The 27,441-nt window shown below is 41.9% G+C and overlaps 1 protein-coding gene across 1 annotated transcript in view; it reads right to left on the minus strand.

Annotated features, from left to right (window-relative positions):
- Positions 1-1,267: 1,267 nt before the first annotated feature.
- Ash1l (ash1 (absent, small, or homeotic)-like (Drosophila)) overlaps positions 1,268-27,441 on the minus strand; it is a 152,004-nt gene continuing 125,830 nt past the window's right edge. The window contains exons 16-28 of the mRNA XM_013015249.1: positions 24,637-24,794; positions 21,342-21,494; positions 20,496-20,550; positions 20,281-20,413; positions 19,331-19,579; positions 18,703-18,789; positions 17,044-17,134; positions 14,874-15,012; positions 14,584-14,756; positions 12,504-12,670; positions 7,921-7,961; positions 5,739-6,037; positions 1,268-3,721 (exon numbers count right to left, since the gene is read on the minus strand). Of these exons, the coding sequence (XP_012870703.1) occupies positions 3,630-3,721; positions 5,739-6,037; positions 7,921-7,961; positions 12,504-12,670; positions 14,584-14,756; positions 14,874-15,012; positions 17,044-17,134; positions 18,703-18,789; positions 19,331-19,579; positions 20,281-20,413; positions 20,496-20,550; positions 21,342-21,494; positions 24,637-24,794 (1,837 nt within the window). The 3' untranslated portion in view covers positions 1,268-3,629. The remainder of the gene's footprint in view (positions 3,722-5,738; positions 6,038-7,920; positions 7,962-12,503; positions 12,671-14,583; positions 14,757-14,873; positions 15,013-17,043; positions 17,135-18,702; positions 18,790-19,330; positions 19,580-20,280; positions 20,414-20,495; positions 20,551-21,341; positions 21,495-24,636; positions 24,795-27,441) is intronic.

The raw sequence follows: 27,441 nt of genomic DNA on the forward strand, positions 1-27,441 counted from the left end.
TGGGCACTGTCCCTCAGCTCTTCAGCTCAAGGCTAGTGCTCTACCACTTGAGCCACAGCGCCACTTCCAGCTTTTTTCTTTTTGCTTATGTGGTGTTGAGGAATCGAACACAGGGCCTCATGAATGCAAGGTAAGTGCTCTACCACTGAGCCACCTTCCCAGCCCCGCCTGTTATATTCTTAAAGGGTTCTGGGGGTTTGTATTTATTTAGCTTATCTGCAGATTACTACCACAAAAGAAATTATGTTTTCATGTCTAAAGCTATGTGGTGGTAAACAGAAAAGACTGCTATTGCTTTAACATTAGGACAAATATTTCTCAGACATCTGCAGTGTAGACTTGGGAGCCCATGATTTCGAACATTTACATGGATAATGGCTGTCATTTTCCGTAATATAGCCTATTTCTCCTGCTTCTGATCCCTGCTTGGCTTCACAGTAGGTAATTCTAAATACAAGGAGACTCACAACACTGTTAGGACATCAATGTGATTTGGCTTGCTGTGGAATTTGTAGTCACAGCCTAACGGTTCTCAGCCCTGAGAAGATGGGACATCTTTGCAGAACATGAGATAGAGCAAAACTTAAGACTTTACAAAATTAGTATATCTAGAACAGAATACTTCTAATAAATACCAGCCATTAAGGAAATTAAAAAGACAGCCAGTGGCTCATGCCTGTAATCCTACTCAGGCAAAAAAAAAAAAAAAAGTCGCAGGTTGGCTTTGCACCACAATTCTTAGATCTCATCCTCTTTAGTAGTTAGGATTACAGGTTGATCCACCAACACCTGTGTATGACTCTATCTCCAGTAAACTACTCAGAAAAAGCTGAAAAAAACCTATAACTGTGGCCCAAGTGGTAGGGTGCTAGCCTTGAGCAAAAGCAGGTCAGGGACAGTGCCCAGACCTTGAGTTCAAGCCCCAGGGTGGCACAAAAAAAAAGTGGGAGAAGGGGAAAGAGGCTCCTAGGTTTGGTGTGCAGTCCAGTGGAAGTTATTGCTATCTTTAGAGGTTGTTAAGGACATATGGTCAAAGGATGAATGTGCAGAGTAGTTTGCCATGTTTGAAAAACTGCTGGAACCAAAGAGACAAATCCTAGAACTGAAGAAATTACTTTATCTAGTAGGACACAGTGTTGAGTGAGCTCATATGGGGCCCAAGGATGCTAATGATATGGTTTCAGAGAGATTCCCTTGGAAACAGGATGTTGAAAAGATGCTGGAAGATAAAGGTAGGAAAGAGGAGAAAAAATAGCAAGCTCACCACTCCACAGTTAGGAAAAGTTTTTTCCATTTAATACTAGACTTTCAAGAATTGAGATGCAAGCTTTTATGCAATTACATCCAATGTTAAAATTGGTAATACATAATTTACAAAGATTAACATCAAAACAATCATCTATTTAGATATGCTTTTGTAAAAAGGAATATATTAGCAGCATTTATATTTTCCGCAATCACACAGCCTACAGACATGCAGACTAACTGTATCTATTTGCAGTGATGTAGTGCTTTTGCCCCGCATTTCAAACACCAAAACCCGCCTGGCAGCTGGAGGGTTATTTTATTTTATTATAAAATAACTGAAAAATAAAAAAAGGCATTAATTTCTACACCAGTAAGAAAAAACAAGTGTTTGCACTTACCTAACATTTGATTGTCTAAAAAACATTTCGGTTTTTAGTCTTTCAACAAAAGAAAGATAAAATGACAGAGCGTAGTGTCTTTTGCTTCTGTTCTCATGTTTTACAAAGTTTGTTTTTTCTTTTTTAAAATTTTAGTGTTTAACACTATTAAAGAAACATTGAATTTAATCTCTTTCTTGTCATTTTCTTGCTTTTGACTAAAAGGAGATCCCAAAGTGCCCCTAGTCCCACCTCCCTCCCTCCCACTCCCTGCAATGAAAAACAAAAGAAACCACTCAAACGGGCTTGGACATGCGATTTTTCCAGCTCCACACATGAGTATCTTATACCCAGGTCTCTTATTATTGTACAGTGCTTCTCTACAGTAAGAAAATACTCCAAACTATTTTCTTAATTTCTTTTTTTAATAAAATACTTATTTTGCTTTTTCTCTGCTCAAGAGGATCTATGGTGTCCCCTATCTCGTTTTTTTTTTTTTTTCTTAAGAATGACAGAAAGAAGAGGAAAAAAAATTAATGGAATGGAAGGTGGTCAATGTTTCTATCTAAACGAGTCAGAGCGTCATTATCATAAGGGGAAATGTACAATTAGGACAGCATTGGTCCAATATTAGAAAAAAGTAATGGGAACATGTTTACTATTGTATTGCTTACCAATCACGCAGCATATACATGTATGTATGTATATCTATATACCTATAGATACACACACACACACACACACACACACACACATATATATATACACATACAACTTGGCACATTTAAAAACCTCTTTTATAAGAACATCTAAAATGTATATGCATATGTATGTCTGAGAAGACAAAGCAAAGCTTTTTAAATTTTACTTTTAAAGAGACACAATAGTCTGCAAACTTCTGGTCAAAAGAATGGGAAGGAAGGAGACCCTGGATATACCTCCTGATGACAAAGTACTTCAGGAGGATGGAGGAAGATGGGATTAGGGGTGTGGAGAACACACTATCTTTTTTTAGATGAACACCAAAAGCTATACAATTAAGAAAATAATAGTAGTGTTTGTAAATGATAATCTACACTTAGCACAAATACTCTAATAGGTAAATACTGCTGAACAATTTATGTAGTGATTTTTGTTGAGGGTAAATGTAGAGTTCTTTTATGTAGTTTTAAAACTAATTTTATTTTTAAATTAATCTTCATTTGCACAGCACATCAGACACACAAGAACCAGAGCATCAAAAACAGCAGGTGTGCTGGCAGGGGCTTGGCTTCTCATTAGAAAAAATATGTTTGGCAGGTTATGATGGGTAAAACAAAAAGTTACAAGAAGTACTACCCTTTGACCCCATAGGGGCCTTCCCCTATCCCATGATTCCATTTTGGGGAGTAGAGGTAGGGAGAGGGGCAGCAATTACAAGTGCTTTGAGCTGTCAACTCATGTTTTACTTAGACCTAGTAGGGCAAGAAAGAAGAGAGAAACTTTCCTAGTCAAGGTCTTAGAAGAGGCCCCAGCTACTGTATCTGTTTTAAAATCTCTGGGGTAGCTCTTAGAGCTGATAGAGAACAGACAGGGTAGGGCTAGGGATCCTAGCCCTTTCCTTGTGGATTTTGAGTATACCTGGGTATAGAAAAGCAGCTTCTTAGTAGTGCCTGTAGGATCAGAGGATGATCCAGAAACACCCAAGCTAAGGGGAAAGCAAGTGCTGTTTAGTACCAATAGGTTCAGGTTTTTCTCAATGTGGTCCTCTCCTCTAACATTATTAACCTTTAGGGTGAAGGAATGGAGAGGAAAATTAATTAAACTCAACTGTCTCAGACAGATTTTCTTCCTCTTACTCTCCACTAGCTCCAAGGTTTATTAAGTACCTAATGTCAACGACATGACCCCCTTCCCCTGGCCTGAATGGACCTTTCCCCGCCCTGGCCCACACCCAGAGAGCAGGAGATAGGACTGAGAAGCTCCACTGGATCCCAGATGCTTGAAGTTCTCATACTGAGAATGTCACTTCCGAAAGCTGTTTTCTGGGATAAACAAAGTACGTCTTCGAAGTTTCCTGCCTGATCCTTCCTCCAGCAAGTATGTCACATCAATGGCTGAAAACAGAACCAAGGAAGATCATCAAATACCACTCTCACATCCTTATCCCAGATTTGAGCTCTAAGGAACACTTTTTTCTTTATTTTCTTTCATTCTTCCCTTCCCTTACTCCTCTTCTCTCCCACCTCCACCTTCCCCCCAAAATGGTGGGATCACATTTTGTGCTGATTTGTAGTAAGTTATTTACTGACTGAGTTATTCCTTATCTCCCCAAAAGATGATTCTCTACAAAGGAAATCATTTGGCTTCCTAGGTTTATTGTGAAGATGTAACTTAAGGCAGGCCTATGAATGGAAGAGCTATATATTTGCTTAGAACAATTTCCATACTGGCCTCCAAATTAGAAGTTGTTCAAGGGGCTGAGGATATAGCTTAGTGGTAGAGTACTTGCACACCAGAAAAACAAAACAAAACAAAGCAATAACAAAAAAGTGTTCCTTTTTACTCCCTCAACTCCCCCGCCTTTGTTTGTTGGTCATGGGGCTTGAACTCTGGGCCTGGGAACTGTCCCTCAGCTCAGCTCTGCAGCTCAAGGTGAGCGTACTACCATTTGAACCACAGTGTCACTTCTGGTTTTTTCTGCTTATGTGGTGCTAATGAGTCGAACCCAGGGCCTCATGCATGTGAGGCAAGCACTCTACCACTGAGCCACCTTCCCAGCCATGCTCATGACTTTTCTACCAGGGCTGGCTTTGAACCATGATCCTCAGATCTCAGCCTCCTGAATAGCTAGGATTACCAGTGTGAGCCTTTGGAACCTGGCTTCAGCCCTTGTCTTTGATGGTACTAGTGGTATTAGGGTTAGAACTCAGGGTCGAGCTTGCTAGGCAAGTGTTTGAACACTTGAGCAACACTCCTAGCCTCCCTGCGCCATCCCTCCCACCTCCCTCCCCCACCCTGGCCCCACTTTTTGTGCTGCTACTGGTGCTTGAACTCAAGGCCTAAGCACTGTCCCTTAGCTTTTTGCTCAAGGCTGGTGAGCCTCCTGAGTAGCTAGGGTTACATATGTGAGCCATCAGTGCCTAGATCTAAGCATGGTGCTGTTCCTGAGCTTCTTTTGCTCAAGGTTAGCACAATACCACTTGAGCCAGTGTCACTTTGGGCTTTTTGAGTAGTTTATTGGAGATAAAAGTATCTCACCAAGTTTCCCGCCCAAGCTGGCTTCCAACCACGATCCTCAGATCCCAACCTCTTTTTATTTATTTATTTTTGGTCCGTCTTGGGGCTTGAACTCTGGATCTCAGTACTGTCCCTGAGGTCTTCAGCTCAAGGTAAGTGCTGTACGACTTGAGCCATGGCGCCACTTCTGGTTTTCTGGTGGTTAATTGGAGTTAACAGTCTCATGGACTTTTCCTGCCCAGGATGGCTTTGAACCTCGATCCTCAGATCTGTCTCCTGAGAAGCTAGGATTACAGGCATGAGCCACTGCCTCCCAGCTTCTCAGCCGCTTGATTAGCTAGGACACAGACAGATGTGAGCCACCAAGCGCCTGGCTCCCAGCACTTTTTGATTTAGTTTTCAGGTAGCTTTTGCCCATGGAAGGCCTTAAACCATGAACCTTCTACCTATGCCTCCTGCAAAGATGGGATTACAGATAACTGCTACCTAGATGTTTTACTAAAATGGAGAATTGCTGTATACATTGCCCCCAAAGCATGATCCTCTAGATTGCCATCATTTTTACTTTCTGCCAGTCCGGGGGCTTGAACTCGGGGCCTGGGTGCTGTCCCTGGGCTCTATTCTGCTCAAAGCTAGCACTCTACCACTTGAGCCACAGCTCCACTTCTGACTTTTAAGTGGTTAATTGGAGATGAGAGTCTCACAAACTTTCCTGCCAGGCTGGCTTCAAACTGTTGATCCCTGATCAGATCTCAGGGGCAAGGCTTACAGGCATGAGCCACAGATGCCCAACTTAGATCTCTAACTCTTTAGTAGCTGAGATCATACTTGTAAGCCTCTGTGCCTGATTTCTCCTTTATCTTCAACCCTAGATGTGGGCCTGATTGGTCTTACCATTCTTTCCAGGGATTTTTTCAAGAAGACCGAGCAAGATCTGATTGAGTCGTTCTCGTTGGTTATGCCGTCGTTCTTCAGGGGTACATACAGATTGGGAATCTTGACTACTTTCCTCTTTTTTTTCACCCTCACTGACTTCAGGAGTGGTCCTTTCTTGTACTGGCTCCTCAAGGCTGGGAATCTCATTGGCTGCTTGTTCTTGATTGGCTAGAACCTCTTCAATCAAGGGCAGAGCATCATCCTCTTGGCCCAGGTCTTTTAAGGGTGGCTTTGAGCGTTCTGATTTCCAGGATGATCTGCAAAAAACGATATGTGAATTTAAGGCAAGGCTGAATAAAGTGCTCAGAGGGAAGCAGTAAAGAGCATGATTTGAGATCTCTAGCCTTGGCTAGGGGCTAAGAAAAACAAAACAAAACAAGAAAAAAAGAAACAAAACTTGAGGAGGGGAGTCAGGGTTGAGGGAGGGAAAGTGGGAGAAAATGAGGGAGGAGAAAACACTGTTTGACCAGAAATATACTCATTACCTTACTTAATTGTAACCTCTCTGTATATCACTTTTACAATAAAATATTATTAAAAAACAAAAACTTGACTACAACCTTCACTTCATTATGGCTGTACAAAATATTACTTTTCTCTGAAATTTTATTTCTATTTTTAAAATTAAACCTTTCTGCTTTTGTAATAACAAATAATGTGATAGAAACCCATTTAAAAACAGCTAGTAAAACTGTGTAGCCTACTTAAATTGCTTCATGAATACATATAAGTATGGCTTGTGATAGTCATAGTCCAACTAAGGGTTTTTGTAATTGTTGTGCTGGTCTTTGGGCTTGAACACAGGGCCTAAGAACTGTTCCTTAGCTTTGCTCAAGGCTATTGAGCCACACCACATTTCTGGCTTTTTGGTGGTTAATTGGAGATAAATGTCTCATGAAACTTCCTGCCTGGGCTGGCATCAATCTGTGATCCTCAGATCTCAGATTCCCGAATAGCTCAGAATACAGCGTGAGCCATGGGTACTTTGCTAGTAATATGTTTGTAGGTGGAATTTCTTTCCTGGATTTCTTTTCTACAACTATTAGCCTTTCATTCCCTCCCTCCTTCCTTCCCTTCCTCTGTTAGTATAATTCCTCTCTCCGTTAGTATAACAATTTTAAATTCAAGGCCTCATACTTGCTCAGCTTGCTTGCTTGGTTGATTGGCATTTTTCCATGTGAGCCATGTCTCAGCCCAGCTCTTTGCTGGCTTTTTGTTTGTTCTTTTGTTGTTGGTTGTGGGGATTGAGCTCTGGGCCTGGGTGCTATCCCTGAGCTTTTCAGCTCAAGGCAAGCACTCTACCACTTGAGCCACAGCGCCACTTCTGGTTTTCTAGTGGTTTATTGGAGATAAGCCTCATGGACTTTCCTACCCCGGCTGGCTTTGAACCTTGATCCTCAGATCTCAGCCTCCTGAGTAGCTAGGATTACAGGTGTGAGCCACTGGCACCCAGCTCTTGGGCACTCTTTATAATAGAACTCCAAGAACTGACACAGCATAAGACACTGGAGAAAGCTTGCAGAGCTATTGAAAACAGAAATTTCCCTTTTTGCTTGCACTGGGGCTTGAATTCATGCTTCTTTTATGCTATGCCTCCAGCCTGGCTTTTTGCTAGTTAATTGAAGATGAGGTTTCATGATTTTCATGGACTTTTCTGCCTGGCCAGCTTCCTTCATATCTAGAATTATATAGTCATGAGCCACCAGTATTGGGTATTTATTTAGTGGTAATTGGAGTTTGAATTAGGGTCCCAAATTTGTTAGGTGGGTACTCTAACATTTGAGTTATTCCACCCATCAGATAGGAGAGTTAAATAGAGGACTGCTGAAGAACATCATCCTCTTAATCCCCAAAGGGAAATTCCTAAATTTACACAGTTCTGAGTTTGCTCCAAATCTTGTTTCTCCTTTTCTTACCTCTATATTCAGCAATCTTCCCTAAGTCCCAAGGGAAGTCCCTAAGGTTGAACATGGAACCACAGCTTACTGAATCCCAGTTTTTCTACAGTAACGTTGGTATCAGGCTACTCTGCAGAGATTACCCATTCCTAGCAGTGAAACTGAGTGGTGAGCTGCTTGTTTTCTTGCTCCATTTAAAACGGCAAATCCCTTAGGATCTCTCACATGCCCCTAGGACTCACCGCCCTCCGTTCCTCTTGTAGTTGTCTGGGACATAATGAGGCTGCAGAGAAGAAAAGAGATAGGTAAACATATTGTGGAAACTGGCAAAACCAGACCTGATTTGGAGTCACTCAGGGTAAGGGAGGTATTCTGAAGACTATGTCTTAAGGTCAGAAGTTCTGCAGGGCACAGATGTTTTCTTAAAAATCATTTCCCGGGACTGGGAAGGTGGCTTAGTGGTAGAGTGCTTGCCTAGCATGCATGAAGCTCTGGATTTGACTCCTCAGTACCACATAAACAGAAAAAGCTGGAAGCCCTGTGGCTCAAGTGGTATAATGCTAGACTTGAGCAAAAGAAGCCCAGAGACAGTGCCCAGGACCTGAGTTTAAGCCCCAGGCTCAGCAAAACAAAAACCAAACCCAACACACACACACACACACAGCAAAACAAAAACCAAACCCAACACACACACACACACAAACCAAACCCAACACACACACACACACACACACACACACACACACACACACAACAAAAAAAAAAACTAAAAAATAATTTTCCCAAGCAAGGCACCAGTGGCTCACTTCTGTAATCCATGCAACTCAGGAGGCTGAGATTTGAGGATTGCAGTTCAAAGCCTGCCTGGGCAAGAACGTCTGAGACTCCTATCTCTAAATAACCACCAGAAAACCAGAAGTAATGCTATGGCTCAAAGTGGTATATAGTGCTAGCCTTGTGCGAAAAAGCTCAGGGACAGTACCCAGGACTTGAGTTCAAGCCCCACAACTTACAAAGAAAAAAAAGAAAAGAAAATCATTTTCTCAAAGCCAGGCACTGGGCACTGGTGGCTCACACCTGTAATCCTAGCTACTCAGAAGGCTGAGAGCTGAGGATCGCGGTTCAAAGCCAGCCCAGGCAGGAAAGTCCGTGAGACTCTTATTTCCAATAAACCACTAGAAAACCGGAAGTGGCACTGTGGCTCAATCAGTAGAGCGCTCGCCTTGAGCTGAAGAACGCAAGGACAGTGCCTAAGCCCAGAGTTCAAGCTCCACCACTGACGAAAAAAAAAAAAAAGAAAAAAAAAAGAATAAACTCACAATTTTCTTTTATTTTTTTAAATTTTTCTTTCATTATTTATTTTTTTGGGGGGATCCAGTCATGGGTCCTGAACTCTGGGGCCTGGGCACTGTCCCTCAGCTCTTCAGTTCAAGGCTAGCGCTCTACCACTTGAGCCACAGCACCACTTCTGTGCTGAGGAATCGAACCCAGGAGGGCCTCATGCATGCAAGGCAAGCGCTTCCCAGGCCCTAAACTCACAACTTTCTACACTCTACCTTTGAAATAGTTAAAATTGAGGTTGTGAGCTGAGTACTGTGGTGCAGGCCTATAATCACTGCATTTGTGAGTCTGGAAGAGGAAGATCAAGAGTTCTTGGGCTTGAACTCTGGGCCTGAGCTCTTTCCCCCTCAGCTCTTCAGCTCAAGGCCAGCACTCTACCACTTGAGCTACAGCGTCACTTCTGGTTTTCTGGTGGTTTATTGGTATAAGAGTTTCATGGACTTTCCTGCCCCGGCTGGCTTTGAACCTCAATCCTCAGATCTCAGCCTCCTGAGTAGTTAGGATTACAGGCATGAGCGCCACCGGCACCCGGCTTAAATATTGCTATCTTGTGAATTGATTATTTCAGATGTTTTTGCACAGTGATGGAAAGCAGACTAACATTCCAACTAAAGAAAATTCAAAGATGAAGAGCCTGTCATTTGAGGTTTCATCATGGCAAAGAGATTAATGATGAATTCCAAAATCTTCATGGAATAATGGATGAAAATTATCGGCCTATATTCCCAACAATTTCAAAGAAAAAGAGGCTGAAATAAAGATGTTAATAATAAGTATTTTCTTTTTCTTCTTTTTTTGCCAGTCCTTGGGCTTGAACATAGGGCCTGGGACTGTCCCTAAGTCTCTTTGGGCTCAAGGCTAGCACTCTACCACTTGAGCCTCATTGCCATTTTCAGTTTTTTTCTGAGTAGTTTATTGAAGAACTTTTCTGCCCAGGCTGGCTTTGAACCATGATTCTCAGATCTCACCCCTCTGAGTAGCAAGGATTATAGGTGTGAGATACCAGCACTCAGATTTTTGTAAATTTTTGAGTTATTATATGTAAACTCTGTCTATTTTTAAGTATTTGAAACAGTTTTGGTATTATAGCACAGCCTAGCCTCAAACTTTTTTTTCTCTCCTGGTATTGAGGTACTCAGGGCCTTGACCTCAGGGCTCAATTGGCTTTTTTTTTTTTGGATCCGGTCATGGGGCCTGAACTCTGGGCCTGGGTGCTGTCCCTCAGCTCTTCAGCTCAAGGCTAGCGCTCTACCACTTGAGCCACCTTCCCAGCCCTCAATTGGCTTCCTCAATAGCATTCTACCACTTGAGCCACATATTCAGCTGGGGCTTTTATTGGTTAATTGAATATAGAGTAGTCTCTTGGGCTTTTCTGCTTAGGCTGCTTGCAGCAACAATTCTCCAGACCTCAGCCTCCTGAGTAGCTAAAATTGCAGGTATGGGCCACTAGCACATTGGCTGGGCCTCAAACTCTTGATTCTTTTTTTTTTGGTTGGTCATTGGGCTCAAACTCTGGGCTTGGGTGCTGTCCCTGTGCTCTTCAACTCAAGGCAAGTGCTCTACTGATTGAGTCACAGCGCCATTTCTGGTTTGAGTGGTTTTTATTGGAGATAAGAGTCTCACGGACTTTTCTGCACAGGCTGGCTTTGAACTTAGATCCTCAGATCTCAGTCTCCTGAGTAGCTAGGATTACAGGCGTGAGCCATCAGTGCCTGGCATTTTTCTTATACTTCTTTTTTTGACTGCCTTCTTTTTTTTTTTTTTGGTTTGAATTCCTGTCTCTTACTACTTCAGCCATGTCTTCAGCCCTTTTATTTGGCTTAGGTAGCCACGTAGCTGGGATTATATTTGTGAGCCACTGTGAACAGCCCTGGCTGTTAATTTTTGTCTGAGCAGGTCTCAAACTGTGATTCTCCTTTCTCTGTCTCCTGAGTGGCTAGGATTTATAAAGTGTACTGCCATGTTCAGGCTCTTTTTTTGTTTTGAGACAGTGCCCCAAACTCATGATCCCCCTTTTTTGGTGCGAGTTCTAGGGCTTAAACTCAGGGCCTGGATGCTATCCTTGAGCCTGTTTATTCTCAGGTGCTCTGCCACTTGAGTCACAGTTCCATTTCCAGCTTTTTAGTTAAGTGGAGATAAGGAGTGTCTCAGACTTTTTTGTCTGAGTTGGCTTTGAACCACAATCCTAGATCTTAAGTTTCCTGAGTAGTTAGGATTAGAGGTATGGGCCTCCACCTTGGCTCATGATCCTCAAATACTAGAAACTGGATCCTCTTGTCTGTATTGCTAAGATTAGAAGAGTGCCCCTCTCTCTACTCTACCCTTGGGACTTAATGTTTTCCTACTCCAATCTCATGTAATGATCATGTTTTTTATATTTCTCAACTGTGTTAAAATTATTTTAATTGAACAAATTATTTTAATCAAAAAGTTTTCAAAATTCTTGCTATTGTCTGCTTAATTTTTTTTTTTTGTTGTTGTTGGTAGTGGGGCGTGAACTCTGGGCTTGGGCCCTGTCCCTGCACTCTTCAGCTCAAGGCTAGTGCTGTATGGTTTAAGCCACAGAGACACTTCCAGTTTTCTGAGTGGTTTATTCGAGATAAGAGTTTCACAGACTTTCCTGCCTGAGCTGGCTTTTTTTAAAATTTATTTTTGGTTGGTTGTGGGGTCCGAACTCTGGGCCTGGGCACTGTTCCTCAGCTCTTCAGCTCAAGGCTAGTACTCTACCACTTGAGCCACAATGTTTTTACTTCCGGCTTTTTTTTTCCCCCTCCTGCTTATGTGGTGCTGAGGAATCGAACCCAGGGCTTCAAGAATGTAAGACAAGCACTCTACCACTGAGCCAACTTCCCAGCCCCTGGAGTGGCTTTGAACCTCGATACTAAAATCTCAGCCTCTTGAGTAGCTAGGATTACAGGAGTGAGCCATCAGCTCTCGGTTTAAGATTTTTCTTTCTGTTGGTCAGGGGGCTTGAACTTTGGGACTGGGTGCTGTCCCTCAGCTCTTCAGCTCAAGGAGAGCACTCTACCTCTTGAGCCACAGCACCACTTCCGATTTTCTGAATGGTTTATTGGAGATAAGAGTCTCACGAACTTTCCTGCCTGGACTGGCTTTTTACTGCTATCCTCAGATCTCAGCCTCCTGAGTAGCTAGGGTTACAGGTGTGAGCCACCAGCGCCCATTGCTTAAAATTTTAAATGTGAAGAACAAACATAAAACTAACATGAAATCAAAAGGACATTAGGAAAGGTGAGGAAACAAAGAAAACTCATTGATGGAATAGCCCTGAATTGAAGAGATTGCTGAAATGTATGTGAAACAATGGATTTATGCAGTTGAATTGTCTCAGAAGCTAGAGATTTTCCCAGTCTGACATATAAACAGGACAAAAAAAAGCAGATAGCATTTGAAGATTGTTACTATGACATCCATGCATGAGCCAGATTGTCCTAACATCTAGTGTTAAGAAAAGAAGGTGACTTACTGAGAAATCTCTTTTGGGAGTGAGCTTCTTGGGGAAATGATCAAAGGCATAAGGTTTGGTGCAAACAGGATAGCGGTTCCGGTGAATCTTGTAAAAGAGGTGTGCTGACTTGTCAAGCCGATAATCACAGATGTATACATCTTGCTCCTTCACCCCTTTGGGTCTACCTGTGAGTCCAAACATGGTTAAAAGAGTCTGATTTCCTTTTTTCTTCATCTAAGCTGCACAGAGGCCACCAAATACCTCTGGGAGAACAGCTCGACTCATAAAAGGAGGAAACACTGTAGGTATTTAGAGAAGTTGAAGAATTTGATAGTTCCAGAAGAAAGGTGAATTTCTATATACTAGGTTCCAAAATAGAGACAGAATATAAAAAAAATGGATTAACACTGAATGGAGAGACCAGATATATAGAATGAATTGTAGGGGTTTCTGATTAAGTTTGTGAAAGCCAGGCATCAGTGGGTCACACTTGTAATCCTAGCTATTTAGGAGGCTGAGATCTGAGGACTGCAGTTTAAAGCCAACCCAGGCAGGAAAGTCTGTGAGACTCATCTCCAATGAACTACCAACAAGCCAGAAATGGTGCTGTGGTAGAGCACTGGCCTTGAGTACAAAAGGACAGGACCAGCACCGGAAAAAAAAGGAGTTATGAGAAAAGACAAGAAGTGCAAGTATGAGGGAGGCACAATTGGAAGGAGTCACTGGTGTCCTAGAGCTGCAAACAGTTTGTCAGTATGAAATGGAACATATATTATTTTGGACTATTTGCTATTATGCTGGGAGAAAAAGATAGGTTACTAAATTCTGTAATAATGATAACTAACATATCAAATGAGATATATGTTTTTTGTCTGTTGTGAGACTTGAACTCAGGGCTTGGGTGTAATTCCTGTGTTTTTTTTTTTTTTGTTGGTTATGGGGCTTGAACTCTGGGCTTGGGTGCTATCCCTGCGCTCTTCAGCTAAAGGCAAGTACTCTACCACTTGAGCCACAGCACCAGTTTTCTAGTGGTTAATTGGAGATAATAGTCTCACTGACTTTTCCGCCCGGGCTGGCTTTGAACCTTGATCCTCAGATCTCAGGCTCCTGAGTAGCTAGGATTACAGGCGTGAGCCACCAGCGCCTGGCTTAATTCCTGTTTTTTCTTTTTGGTGGGTCATGGAGCTTGAACTCTGGGCCTGGGCACTGTCCCTGCACTATTCAGTTCAAGGCAAGCGCTCTACTGCTTGAGCTACAGCACCACTTCTGGTTTTCTAGTGGTTTATTGGAGATAAGAGTCTCATAGAGTTTCCTGCCTAGGCTGGCTTTGAACTGCGATCCTCAGATCTCAGCCTCCTGAGTAGCTAGGATTATAGGCGTGAGCCACTGGTGCCCAGCTTATGTGATATGTTTTAAATTTGAGTAATAAATTGAGCAAGGGGCTTTTGTAGATTAATCTTTAAAATAAATGAATTACTAATCCCGTTTCAAACTAGAAAATTAATGTTAAATATCTTGCCCAAGAGCACACAAGCAAAATGTGATAGAGTTAGATCTTGAAATTAAAATGTGATAGAGTTAGAACTTGAAATTAGTACACAATACTAAAGTACTAGGGAAATGAACTCAGACATTAAGAATGGTATGGGCTGGGTGCCGGTGGCTCATGCCTATAATCCTAGCTACTCAGGAGGCTGAGAGCTGAGGATCATGGTTCAAAGCCAACCCAGGCAAGTAAAATCCTTGAGACTTTTATCTCCAATTAACCACTAGAAAGCCAGAAGTGGCACCATGGCTCAAGTGGTAGAGTGCTTGCCTTGAGCTGAAGAACTCAGGGACAGCGCCTAGGCCCAGAGTTCAAGCCCCACTGACCAAAAAAAAAAAAAAAAAAATTGGTATGGACAAGTGTTGTGGGTACAGATCATTGGAAGCTGCTTGATTAGCTTGTGTGAAGTTCTGGGCTCCATTCCATTCCCCCAGACACACATACACACACATACCCAAAGAAAGACAGAAAAAAAGAAGAGAACAGGATGATTTATGTTGACCTATGAATAAGGCATATGAAGTAATTTCTTAATTATCCTATATCATTTACCTTTACAGTATGTATAAAGGTCCAATACACAGCAGGTCCCCACTACAGCCTCCAAGGGAATGATTTCATAGAGTGGCACTCGAAATAATTCATTGTGATAGAAACGCCGGGATGGAGAGTGGTGGGTTTCATGGGGACGGAAATAATGATGACCAAAGGCAAACCGTTCTTCTCTAAAAAGGTAAAATGAGAGGGAGATTTAGTTAATTGGCAAGATCCTAGTGAGTATCAGCTCTGCTGGAAGGGTATAGGGTACAGCTAGAAGAAAGAGATAGAACCTCAGCACATACTTTTCATTCTTCCAAAGTTTCTCAATTCGGAAGATGTCAAGTTTATCTCGGTTAATGTGAGACAAGAGTCGATAGGACTGCCGGACAGGATGGCCATCAGGGGTACGCCTACTATCCCTCATAAGATACACACAATCACCTAGAAAACAAAAGAACAGAGGAGAGCTAAAATGATAAATTCTTTTAGGCACCCATTTATCTCACTTAGTATCTACATAAAAGTATTCATAATCTAAAACAATATAAATATAAAAAATTAAAACCAGCAGTTTAATGATGATAACAATTCTAAACTATGAGAGTGTACTTTTTCTAGTTTTTTTCTTTTTTGTGCTGATCTTGGGGCTTGACTTCAGGTATTGGGTGCTGTCCCAGAGCTTTTTTGCTTAACGCTACTACTTGAACCACAGTTCCATATCTGAAGATGAAAATCTCATGAACTTTCCTCCCTACTGAACTGAAAGCCTCAGGTATCAGCCTGCTAGGTAGCCAGGATTATAGGCATGAGCCAACAGCACCCAGCCTTTTTTTTTTTTTTTTTCTAAAGTTAGCTTTTGGTCCTTTCAGCTGGACTAAAATTAATTTTTTGTGAACTTGTCTTTTGTTGTTGTTTTCTGGTCATGGGGCTTGAACTCAGGGTCTGGGTGCTGCCTGAGCTCTTTTTGATTAAGGCTAATGCTTTACCACTTTGAGTCAAATTTTGAGTGGTTAATTGGAGATAAGAGTCTCACAGGGACTTTTCTGCACAGGCTGGCTTCAAACTGCGATCCTCAGTTCTAAGCCTCCTGAGTAGCTAGGATTACAGGTGTGAGCCACTGGCACTTGGCAACTTCTCTATTCAAATTAGTATTATATGGTAGAGGGTTGAAAAATGTAAGCACAAGGTATAAAGATTTCTTCTTTTTTTTGGGGGGGAGGGTGGGAGGTCCAGTTGTGGGGCCTGAACGCTGTCCCTCAGCTCTTCAGCTCAAGGCTAGCGCTCTACCACTTGAGCCACAGCGCCACTTCCGGCTTTTTTCTTTTTGCTTATGTGGTGCTGAGGAATCGAACCCAGAGCCTCAGGCATGCAAGGCAAGTGCTCTACCACTGAGCCACCTTCCCAGCCCCGGTATAAAGATTTATTAAAGGCTGTATAGGACAATAACTACTGTGAAGAAAGTAGGTACACTTTTCATTTTTTGTGCTGGGTCTGGAGCTTGAACTCAGGACCGGAGTGATGTCCTTGAGTTTTGTTTTTTTTTTTCTTAAGGATAGTGCTCTATCACTTGACCCATAACTCAAGCTTTCTTGGTACTTAACTGGAGATAAAAGTCTCATACAGGGGCTGGGAAGGTGGCTCAGTGGTAGAGCACTTGGCTTGCATGCCTGAGGCTCTGGGTTCGATTCCTCAGCACCACATAAGCAAAAAGAAAAAAGCCCGAAGTGGCGCTGAGGCTCAAGTGGTAGAGCACTAGCCTTGAGCTGAAGAGCTGGGGGACAGCGCCCAGGCCCAGAGTTCAGGCCCCATGACTGTACCAAAAAAAAAAAAGTCTCATAGAGCTGGGTGCTGGTGGCTCATGCCTGTAATCCTAGCTACTAAGGAGGTTGAGATCTGAGGATCACAGTTCAAAGCCAGCCCAGGCAGGGTTCATTTCCAATGAGCCACTAGAAAACCAGAAGTGGTGGTTTAGCTCAAGTAGTAGAGTACTTGCCTTGAGCTGAAGAGTGCAGGGACAGTGCCCAAGCCCAGAGTTCAAGCCCTATGACCACCACCACCAACAAAAACAACAAAAAAAGTCTGAGTTTCCTGTCTGAGCTGGCTTTAAATTACGATCCTCAGACCTCAGCCTACTGAGTAGCTAGGAATACAGGTATGAGACACCAGTGTCCAGCTGAAAGTAGGTACTTTCCTTTAAAAAAAAAAACCCCAAAAAAACTGGTTGCGGGGCTTCAAATCTGGGCCTGGGCGCTGTCCCTCAGCTCTTCAGCTCAAGGCTAGCACTCCACCACTTGAGGTACAGCACCACTTCTGGCTTGTTCTGCTTATGTGGTGCTGAGAAATTGAACCCAGGGCCTCATGCATGCAAGGCAAGCACTCTACCACTGAGCCACCTTCCTAGCCCCAAGTAGGTACTTTCTACTGTTTAGAAAGGTCAGTTTTGACAAGTAGAGTGAGAGCCTATATACATACCTTGACGAAGCAGTAAGTCATCTCGAAGCAAACAGATGAAGTAGACACAGCCAGGTTGAGCATAGTGGGGCCGAGGGATCATGGGTACCTCCTGAGGAGCAGAATATGTTAAGCCTTCTTTTTTTCAGGGCAAGAAATCCCCAAACAAACCTGAAATTCCCATCTAAGACTTAAGTGTTAAAAGTCATTTCAACACACTATATGTATGAAAACAACACAAAAACAACTAGAATAATTAAATCTGGAAAAGTGAAGGTAGATGACAAAATTGACAGACTATTTCCAACAATGTTCTATGAAGCATTAACTGTGCAGATGCTCTGTGCAGTCTAGAAGATATGAAAATGTATGAAGGGGGACTCTGATTATTGCAATGTTAGGGAACGCTACTAATATTTAGTGTCCAAAGGTCAGGAAATCCAAACATTCTGCAATGCATCCCTCACAATGAAAAGCTGCCCACCTAAGTATGACAATAGCACTATTGATAGAGATGCTGTTTAAATCCTTTCTTTCTTACAGGTGACTGTCCAAGATCACACAAATAAGAGTACCTAGACAAGATACTATTTAAAAAAATTGGTATAAACTTTAGTATAACAGAGTTAAATTAGGTTAAAATGGACAACAGAGAAAATGGCCCTTTAATAGTTGGGCAAATCATTGGTCTTCTTTCCTGTAAAGCACTTTGAGTCCAGTGCTTTTTTTCACAGACTTTTTTACATCTTTTCATAGATGGTATTTACAGCACAAAGTTCCAGATTTTGCTCTGGCTCCAGTGGTAGAGTGCAAGCTTTGAGGGGGGAAAATAAGTCGAGATTTTATAAATGAATCCTCTTTTGTAAAGTGGACAGAAATTAGAAAAACTTTTCTAACAGATTTCTAAGTATTTTTCCATAGATTTCTAATTATTTTATTCTTCCTTTGATCATGCTTCTGAAAAAAAACAAAGGGTAAGAATAATTATACTCAATGTAAAGTTGAAAAAACTGAGTGTGTTGATTATGGTGGCATATACCTATAATCCTAACTACTCAGGAGGGTAAGATCTGAAGATCATGGTCCAAAGCCAGCATGGGCAGGAAAGACCTTGAGACTCTTATCTTCAATTAACCACCAAAAAAGCCAGAAGTGGAGCTGTGGCTCAAGTGGCAGAATACTAGTCTTGAGCTTATACAAGCTCAAGGACAGTGTCCAGGCCTTGAGTTCAAGCCCTAGGACTGGTACAACAGCAACAACAACAATAAAAAACCTGAGTTTAGGGGCTGGGAAGGTGGCTCAGTGGTAGAGTGCTTGACTTGCATGCATGAGGCCCTGGGTTCAATTCCTCAGCACCACATAAGCAGAAAAAAAGAGCCAGAAGTGGTGCTGTGGCTCAAATAGTAGAGCACTAGCCTTGAGCTGAAGAGTTGAGGGACAGCACCCAGGCCCATAGTTCAGGCTCATGACTGGACCCAAAATAAACCAAAAAAACAAACAAAAAAAAACACCTGAGTTTAAGATTCTGACTATAAGCCCAATGCTGGGGGGTGGGGGAAGGGGAGGGAAGAAAAGGAAAACAAACCTATAAAAAGAATGAATATCCAAGGAATTTGCATAGTAGGAGCATGTGTTATATTTCCTACTTATAGATCATAATTTCATTAGAGGATATTTTACCCTTTCCACAGGCCTTGGGTCACACTGTTCACAAAGGTAGTGTTCCACATCTGAATTCACTCCCATACAGTCACAGTGCTGCCACACCTGTGGAAAAAGGTACAGTTGAGGAATGACAGGGGGATTTTAACCTTATTAAGAGAAGTTCTAGGGGCTAAGATTTATAATCCTGTAAGATTCATGGCTACATTTACATATAAGGCAATGAACTCATATTTATAAAGTTAGGACACTGGTTTAAATCCAGCCCTTGGCTCCTCCATCAGAAGTTATATGTGAATATGTGTAAATATACACACAGAAATACATAAGAGGGGGTATTCAGGTTATAAACTATCCCTAACATTTTTCCAGGCAAAGCACTGGAAATCCTGAATACTATCTTTTTTGATTCAGATTATGTGAAAAGTGTACAATGGAAGATGGACAGAAAAATGGGAGGCAGAAAAAGAAGGAATAAATGAAGTAGATAAAAGAAGAAAGCAGTATGGTGAGCAGTGAGGGATAACAAAGCTAAGTTAGACCATAAAAGCCTTCAAATCAAGCCAACAGAAACATGGGCTGTTTCCTTGAAAATGGTCACCATGCTCATCAGGACCAGGATTCTGCTTCACCTTCTAACCCTCACCATGCACTTGTCACACTGGATCATGAGGCCTTCATCCTTGTAGAGGCCACATATACAGCGAATAACATCATCATCCTTTTCATGCCCATTCTCCTTCTCAGAGACTGAGGTTTCACTGCTATCTGCTTCACTTGCTGTTTCTCCTACAATCTCATCAATTTGTGCTGATGCCTCATGCCGGGCATTGTAATAGGCCTTTCGGAGGCGGCAAACATCTCTCCCAATTGGGGATTTACGCCCATAGTATTTCTAAAGAAAACAAAAGAAAGTATGTTAGATTTTCTTGATTTGGCTCAAAAATACAACTGAAAAAGTAGCATAGTTTTTGTTGTTGTTGTTTTTGTTGGTTGTGGGGCTTGAACTCTGGGCCTGGGCGCTGTTCCTCAGCTCTTCAGCTCAAGGCTAGCGCTCTACCACTTGAGCCACAGTGCCACATCCGGTTTTCTGGTGGTTTATTGGAGATAATGAGTCTCACGGATTTTCCTGCCAGGGCTGGCTTTGAACCGTGATCCTCAGATCTCAGCCTCCTGAGTAGCTAGGATTACGGGCATGAGTCACTGGCACCCAGCTCAAAGGTTTTTTTTTTTTAACTCTCCCATTTTGGATAGTAGATTTTTCTATACCATTAAATAGCGACAAAAGAATATCATGGACTTCCTGTCCAGCTGGCTTCAATCCATAATCCTCAGATCTCAGCCTCCTGAGTAGCTAGGATTACAGGTGTGAGCCACTGGTGCCTAGCTACAATGTCTCGATTATGTAAGATTATACACTGTAATACCCTTCCAGAAATACTTAATAGAAATGATTGCCTTTCCTAATCAGAAATATGAAGATTGAGGTAAAAATCTTTAAAAAACTTTGAAAATCTTTGAAAAGAGGTAAAAATCTTAAAACTTCTACAATTTCAGACCAAACTTAAATCTGAGTTTGAAGGCAGTGAAAAATACCTCCGTATTCCGAAAGACCTTGAGCATGTCAGCATCAAAAGCTTCCACTGTCTTATAATAGCCAATGAGGATTTGCTTTTCTATGGTGATAAGATCTAGAGGATCAGAGATCTTTTCATAATAATCAGCATTCCTGGAATACAAAGTCAGGATGTCAATCTGGTACATTAAGTATTTTTCTAAAACTTGGATAATTATCACAAATGTGTACCTACTTCTTCTTTGGGGGGAGGTTCAAAAGTGGAGCTGCCAGTGCTTGTCGAGAAGAATCTGCAAAAAGATGCATGGCTTAGTAGAGTACCACACAAAACAGACAAATCTTAGTTCCGTGTGTGTGTGTTTGTGTGTGTGTGTGTGTGTAGAGTACCACACAAAACAGACAAATCTTAGCTCCTTGTGTGTGTGTGTGTGTGTGTGTGTGTATGTGCCCATGTGCGCACCAGTCCTGGGGCTTGAACTCAGGCCTGGGAATTTTCTGTTTAAGGTTAGTGCTCTACTACTTGAGCCACAGCGCCTCTTCTGGTTTTCTGGTGGTTAATTGTAGATAAGAGTCTCACTTTCTGGCTCCAGCTGGCTTGAACTGTGATCCTCAGATCTCAGCCTCCTGAGTAGCTACAGGTGTGAACCCGTGGCACCCAGCTTTCGCTTTTATTTTTGATTAATTGGAGATTAAAAAAAAGTCTCACAGACTTCACTGCCCAGCCTAGCTGCAAATTGTGATCCTCAGATCCCAGCTTCCTGAATAGCTAGGATTACAGGGGTGAATGAGTGCCCAGTGGTCTTGAATATGTTAAGATAACAGCACTGATATAAAAAAAAGCAAAAATGATTTTTTTTCTGTTGGTCGTGGGGCCTGAACTCTGGGCCTGGGCACTGTCCTTCAGCTCTTCATCTCAAGGCGAGTGCTCTACCACTTGAGCCACAGCACCACTTCCATCTTTTTTTCTGCTTATGCGGTGCTAAGGAATCGAACCCAGGGCCTCATGCATGCAAGGGAGGCACTATACCACTGAGCCACCTTCTCAGCCCACAAGAATGAATTTGGATAGTGTTATGGTCACCTTTGTAAGAGATGATACCATCACAGATCTCTTTGAAGATCTGGGCCAGACGAGCAGCCCGAGCAACTTCAACATTTTCCTCTGCAGCTGCCAACCGCCTTGTGCGAACAGATCGAGCTGTTTGCAGGGCAGAGAACTGGGTCATGAAGACATCTGGAAGGAGAAAGTGAAAATTAGTTTCATGAAATGGGAAGTGTTATATATGGCTTTCTCTTTCCCAAAGGATTCCTGCCATTTGCTGTTTTTCTTATTGTGATTAAATAATTAAATTAAGTAGAGCTAGTGGACATACAGTTCTTTTTCTTCTTAAAGAAAAACTGGAAAGGTGACACATCCAATGAGCAGGGAGGGGAGGAGGTGGGGCAAAAAAAAATCCCAATGAAATGTTCCTTGACCTTTCCTAATTCTCCTGCCGCCACTACCTTTGACTCACGAGGATGTATAGTTTGCAATCAAACGAGCAAACAGAAGGATTTCCTTTCTTGGTGTGACATGCAGAACTTGGGGTGTGTATATATAAATATATAATATATATAATAGTGACTTAAAAATCAATTTCCCCAACACACATTTTTTTAAATCTGTGCCAAAAATGTGTTTTCAAAGAAAATCTTATTTTCATACTCAAAAAAAAAAAAAGAAAAAAGAAAAAGAAAAACTGGAAAACATTGGCATCTACCATAGAAACAAATGCTTCATGAGGAACCAAATTGTATATGGTGCAGTACCTGGAAATTTGGACTCAAAATGGGTTTGCTGGTATGTGAATTCTGGCTTCAATATTTATTATGTGATCAGCCTAAACTAAAATAGTGATGGTACTTGCTTCATTAGTAAAGTGTGCAGATTAAGTGAGATTGATTGATTATAGTTCCTACATAACTGTAATGACAAATGCAAATGATGGAGCCCAGATTTTTTTTTTTTTTTTTTGGGTCTGGTAGTGGGGCCTGAACTCTGGGCCTGGGCACTGTCCCTCAGCTCTTCAGCTCAAGGCTAGCGCTCTACCACTTGAGCCATGAGCCACTTCCGGCTTTTTTCTTTTTGCTTATATGGTGCTGAGGAATCGAACCCAAGGCCTCTAGCATGTAAGGCAAGCGCTCTACCACTGAGCCACCTTCCCAGCCCCGGAGCCGAGATTTCTACTGGTTGTGATGGGGGAATGATGGAAGGAGTAACCATGATCAAGATATATTATACTCATAAACTGGTGGATTGAATTGAAAGCCCTTGTACAATAATTTAAAAAAATGCAATTAAAAAAAAATAAAGAACTTCTATTTCGCACCTACTTTTGAACCAAGAAACTTTCTAATATCAACTTCCTGAATAGCTAGGATTATGGGAGTCATTGTGTCTGGCTGAGGTAATGCTTTCAATATGGTTACCTCAGTACCTGGTAAATGAATATTAGAAGACTTGAATTATTTAGAGTGTGAATTCAAAGAAATGATATCAAATATTCAAATATACTGAATGAATGTAAGGCTTTGGGTATATTTCTTTTTTTCAGGAATTGAACCCAGGGCCTCACATTTGCTAGGCATGTACTTGGAACACTTGAGCTATATTACTAGCTTTTGGGGTAAATTTCTTTTGCTTTTTTTTTTTTTCTTTTTGGCCGTGGGGCCTGAACTCTGGACTGGGCACTGTCCCTCAGCTCTTCAGCTCAAGGTTAGCGCTCTACCACTTGAGCCACAGCGCCACTTCTGGATTTTTCTGCTTATGTGGTACTGAGGAATCGAACCAGGGTCTCATGCATGCAAGGCAAGCACTCTACCACTGAGCCACCTTCCCAGCCCCTTCTTTTGCTTTTTGTGCCAGCCAGTACTGAGTCTAAACTCAGAGCTTCAAGCTCTTGCCTTTTTTGTTTTGTTTTATTTTGTTTTCTCATGGCTGCAGAACATTTGACCTGTAACTGTACTTCTGACTTTTTTGCTGGTTAACTAGAGACAACATGTCTGGAGATCTCAGATTTGTCTGCCATGGCTAGCTTCAAACTGAGATGATACTCAGATCAACCTCCTGATAAGACTATAGGCATGCACTACTGGATTTGGCTAAATTTCTTTTCTTTTTTTTTGCCAGTCCTGAGGCTTGAACTTAGGGTCTGGCACTGTCCCTGAGCTCTTTTTGCTTAAGGCTAGCACTCTACTACTTGAGCCACAGCGTCACTTCTGGCTTTTTCTGTTTATGTTGCACTGAGGAAGTAAGCACTCTATCACTAAACCACATTCTTAGCTCTGGCTAACTTTCTTAATCTATCAAGTTACCCCTTAGCATATTATTTCATACACTATACAAAATAATTTTACCTTGGAGGGGAAAAGCAATTAAAAAACATGGTTTCTAGACCTTATTTTGTGTGTGTGTGTGAGTGTGAGCGTGTGTGCAAGCACCTGTCCTGAACTCAGGAGTCTGGGCACTATCCTTGAGTTTTTGTGTTCAAAGCTGATGCGTGGGGCTGGGAAAATGGCACAGTGGTAGAGCGCTTGCCTTGTATGCATAAGGCCCTGGGTTTGATTCCTCAGCACCACATAAGCAGAAAAAGCCAGAAGAGGCACTGTGGCTCAAGTGGTAGAGCACTAGCCTTGAGCTGAAGAGCAGAGGGACAACGCCCAGGCCCAGAGTTTAGGCCCCATGACTGAAAAAAAAAAGCTGGTGCTCTACCACTTGACTCACAGCACAACTTCTGGCTTTTTGGGTAGTTAATTGGAGATAAGTCTCCTGGACTTTCCTGCCAGGGCTGGCTTCTAAATGTGATCTTCACACCTAGACTCTTGAGTAGCTACAGGTGGGAGCCACTGGCACTTGGTTTATGGACCCTTTATTTTCAGTTAGAAAGGGCAAGTCAGTTTCTCATATTTTAGTCTGGTCTATGAAGTAGGAAGTGTTAATATCGTTCACTCAGAAATAGGAAACCTGAAGCTTTGTGTATAAAAGTGCTGATGTGAATGCAGCAAAAAAAGTCTTTAAGTTTATAGGGATGGAGTTTTTCTATCCATATTCAATTTGGCATCACTGTTTACTTGATATGCAAGGTATTTTCTAGGTAGGATACAATACAGAAGGCCCACTGTCTATCTCACATATTGTGTGACTATTTCAGACTATATACAATGTTTGGGATTTCTCCTAATTCTGTAGAGTAGGCACAAGGAAGTTGAAGACATGATGGAAAAGTTGTGACAGATACATCATCATAATCTGGTCCATATTACATGTTTTAATAGAAGAAAATAATGTATTAATTTTTGGGATAATTTTGTGGAATGAAAAATTCTCTATGCTTTACCAGACTTAATATTCCCATCGTCTCGGCAGATGCCATTCCAACGGGAATATAATGATGCTGAGTGAATATTATCACTGGTGTGCTTTACTTCCTCTTGTTTCTGATGAATCTTCTCCCAGTTTCGGACCAAGAATACATGATGCTTTAATACAAAGTTCCTGAAAGAGGAAAAAGTTCTTTTATCATTAATGCAGGAGGCATTATGTTTACACAAGCCAGTATTCAGTGTAATTAGCTCACATATGTTAACCTAGCTACTGCAAAAGATAATGACATATGCAATATTCAATTTCGCATATTGTTTTGTTTTTTTTTGGGTCAGTCCTGGGGCTTGAACTCTGGGCCTGGGTGTTGTCCCTCAGCTCTTCAGCTCAAGGCTAGCGATCTACCATTTGAGCCACACCCCACTTCTGGTTTTCTGAGTGGTTTATTGGAGATAAGAGTCTCATGGTCTTTCCTGCCTGGGCTGGCTTTGAACCATGATCCTCAGATCTCAGTTAAGATTACAGGCGTGAGCCACCAGTGCCCAGCCCTCGCATATTGTTTTTTGTCAAACAACATAAAAAATTTTCCTGTATTATTTATAAACATCTGGAAAACAACATTTAATTGCTCCAAATGTGTTGGTAGGAGAAGCAGCCAACTTGCTGGCTAAGAAACTCAACTGGTAGAGTGCCTTCTTAGTAAGCAAGCTCATGTAGGAAACCAGTATAAGAACCCCTCCCCCAATCCATGCTACTACCAAACAACAAACAACAACAAAAAGAACAGAGGGTAGGAAGGAGAGAATGATCCTACTATCTCAGCCTCCTGAAATAGCTAGGATTGCAGGCACGAGCCATTTGTGCTCCAGCTACTTAGCCAATTTTTAGTCTTTTGGAGTTTTAAAAATTCCCCAGGCCAGTGGGACACAGGAGGCTCATGCTTGTAATCCTAATACTCAGAAGGCGAAGATCTGAGAATGGTGGTTTGAAGCCAGCTGGGGTAGGAAAGTCCATGAGATTCTTTTCTCCAATTAGCCAAAAGAAAAACTGGAAGTGGAGCTGTGGCTCAAAGTGGCAGAACATTACCCCTGAGCAAAAGAGCTAAGGGACTGGGAGTTCAAACCCCATAATGAGAAAAAAATTCCCCATGCCAATGTGCAGTCAAAATAAGAGAACCACTGAACTAAATGTACAAGATTAAATGTACAGAAAAATACTGTAAATAAGGATATACTTTGTAAAACATTGGAATGTGTAATATAGGAATTTGTGGAAAATGTTCCAAGACAACTTGAAAAACAGGACACATTATTTTTGATAGGGACAATTCTTATTTGAATATAGAGAGCAGCAGAAATGACCAATAAAAATTATTTTCATTGTTATCAAAACAGTGATTCCTAATCTTCTCTTTGTCATTGACTTTTGCATAAGTTTAATGAAGCATATGGAACCTTTCTCTGAAAATATTATTTTTAAATTACTTTAAAATTAAGTCAAACTTCTATGTTTTTTTGGCCAGTCCTGGGGCTTGAACTCAGGGCCTGGATCCTGTCTCTGAGTTTCTTTTGCTCAAGGCTAGCACTCTATCACTTGAGCCACAATGCCACTTCTGGCCTTTTCTGTTTAGGTACTGAGGAATTGAATCCAGGGATGCTAGGCAAGCATCCAGGGATGCTAGGCAAGCACTCTACCCAGCGCCCTAAGTAATTTTTAATACATAAGATTAAAAGGAAACCAAGTATATTGAGACATAGGTTTCAAGAAAATATCAAATAGCCAACTTCTGGTGACCCATGCCTATAATCCTGGCTACTCATGAGGAAGATCCATGAGACTCTTAACCTGAAATTAACCACAAAAAAAAAGCCAGAGGGGGCTGGGAAGGTGGCTCAGTGATAGAGTGCTTGCCTTGCATGCATGAGGCCCTGGGTTGGATTCCTCAACACCACATAAGCAAAAAGAAAAAAGCTGGAAGTGGTGCTGTGGCTCAAGTGGTAGAGCACTAGCCTTGAGCTGAAGAGCTGAGGGACAGTACCCAGACCCAGAGTTCAGGCCCCATGACCAGACCCCCCCCCCTGCAAAAAAAAAGCCAGAGGTAGAGGTGTGGCTCAAGTGGTAGAGCACTAGTCTTGAGCAAAAAAGTCCTGGTTCTGAATTCAAGCCCCTGGATCAGCACTAAACAAAACACCAAATAAAAGACAAACTAGTATGGGTTGCCATTTTTACTATAGCTATCAACCTAGTATGCTGTTTCTGTTGATGACGGGTATAGTCAATATGTTAATTTAGACTTTATATTTCCTTACTGTTTTCTAAAAAACCTATCGACATAGAAAAGCCTACTGACATAAACTGGGTGTTGGTGGCTGTTGGTGGCTACTCAAGAGGCTGAGATCTGAGGATTGTGGTTCAAAGCCAGACTGGGACAAAAACGTCCATGAGATACCTTTTTTTTTTTTTGCCAATCCCAGGGCTTGAACTCAGGGCCTGGCACTGTCCCTGAGCTTCATTTGCTCAAGGCTAGCACTCTACCACTAGAGCCACAGCACCATTTCCAGCCTTTTCTGTTTATATGGTACTGAGGAACTGAACCTACAGCTTCACCCCTGCTAGGCAAGCACTCTACCACTAAGCCACATTCCCAGCCCCTGTTAGTCTTATCTCCAATTAACCACCAGAAAACTGTAAGTAGTGATGTGGCTCAAAGTGGTAGAGTGCTAGCATTGAGCAAATAGAGCTCAGAGACAGTGCCCAGGCCCTAAACTCAAGACCCACTATTGACAAAAAAGTAAATAAAAAATTTCCTATGTTGGGGCTG

This window comes from Dipodomys ordii, unplaced genomic scaffold (assembly GCF_000151885.1).
Source record: "Dipodomys ordii isolate 6190 unplaced genomic scaffold, Dord_2.0 Scaffold26, whole genome shotgun sequence".
NCBI classification, from domain to species: Eukaryota; Metazoa; Chordata; class Mammalia; order Rodentia; family Heteromyidae; genus Dipodomys; species Dipodomys ordii.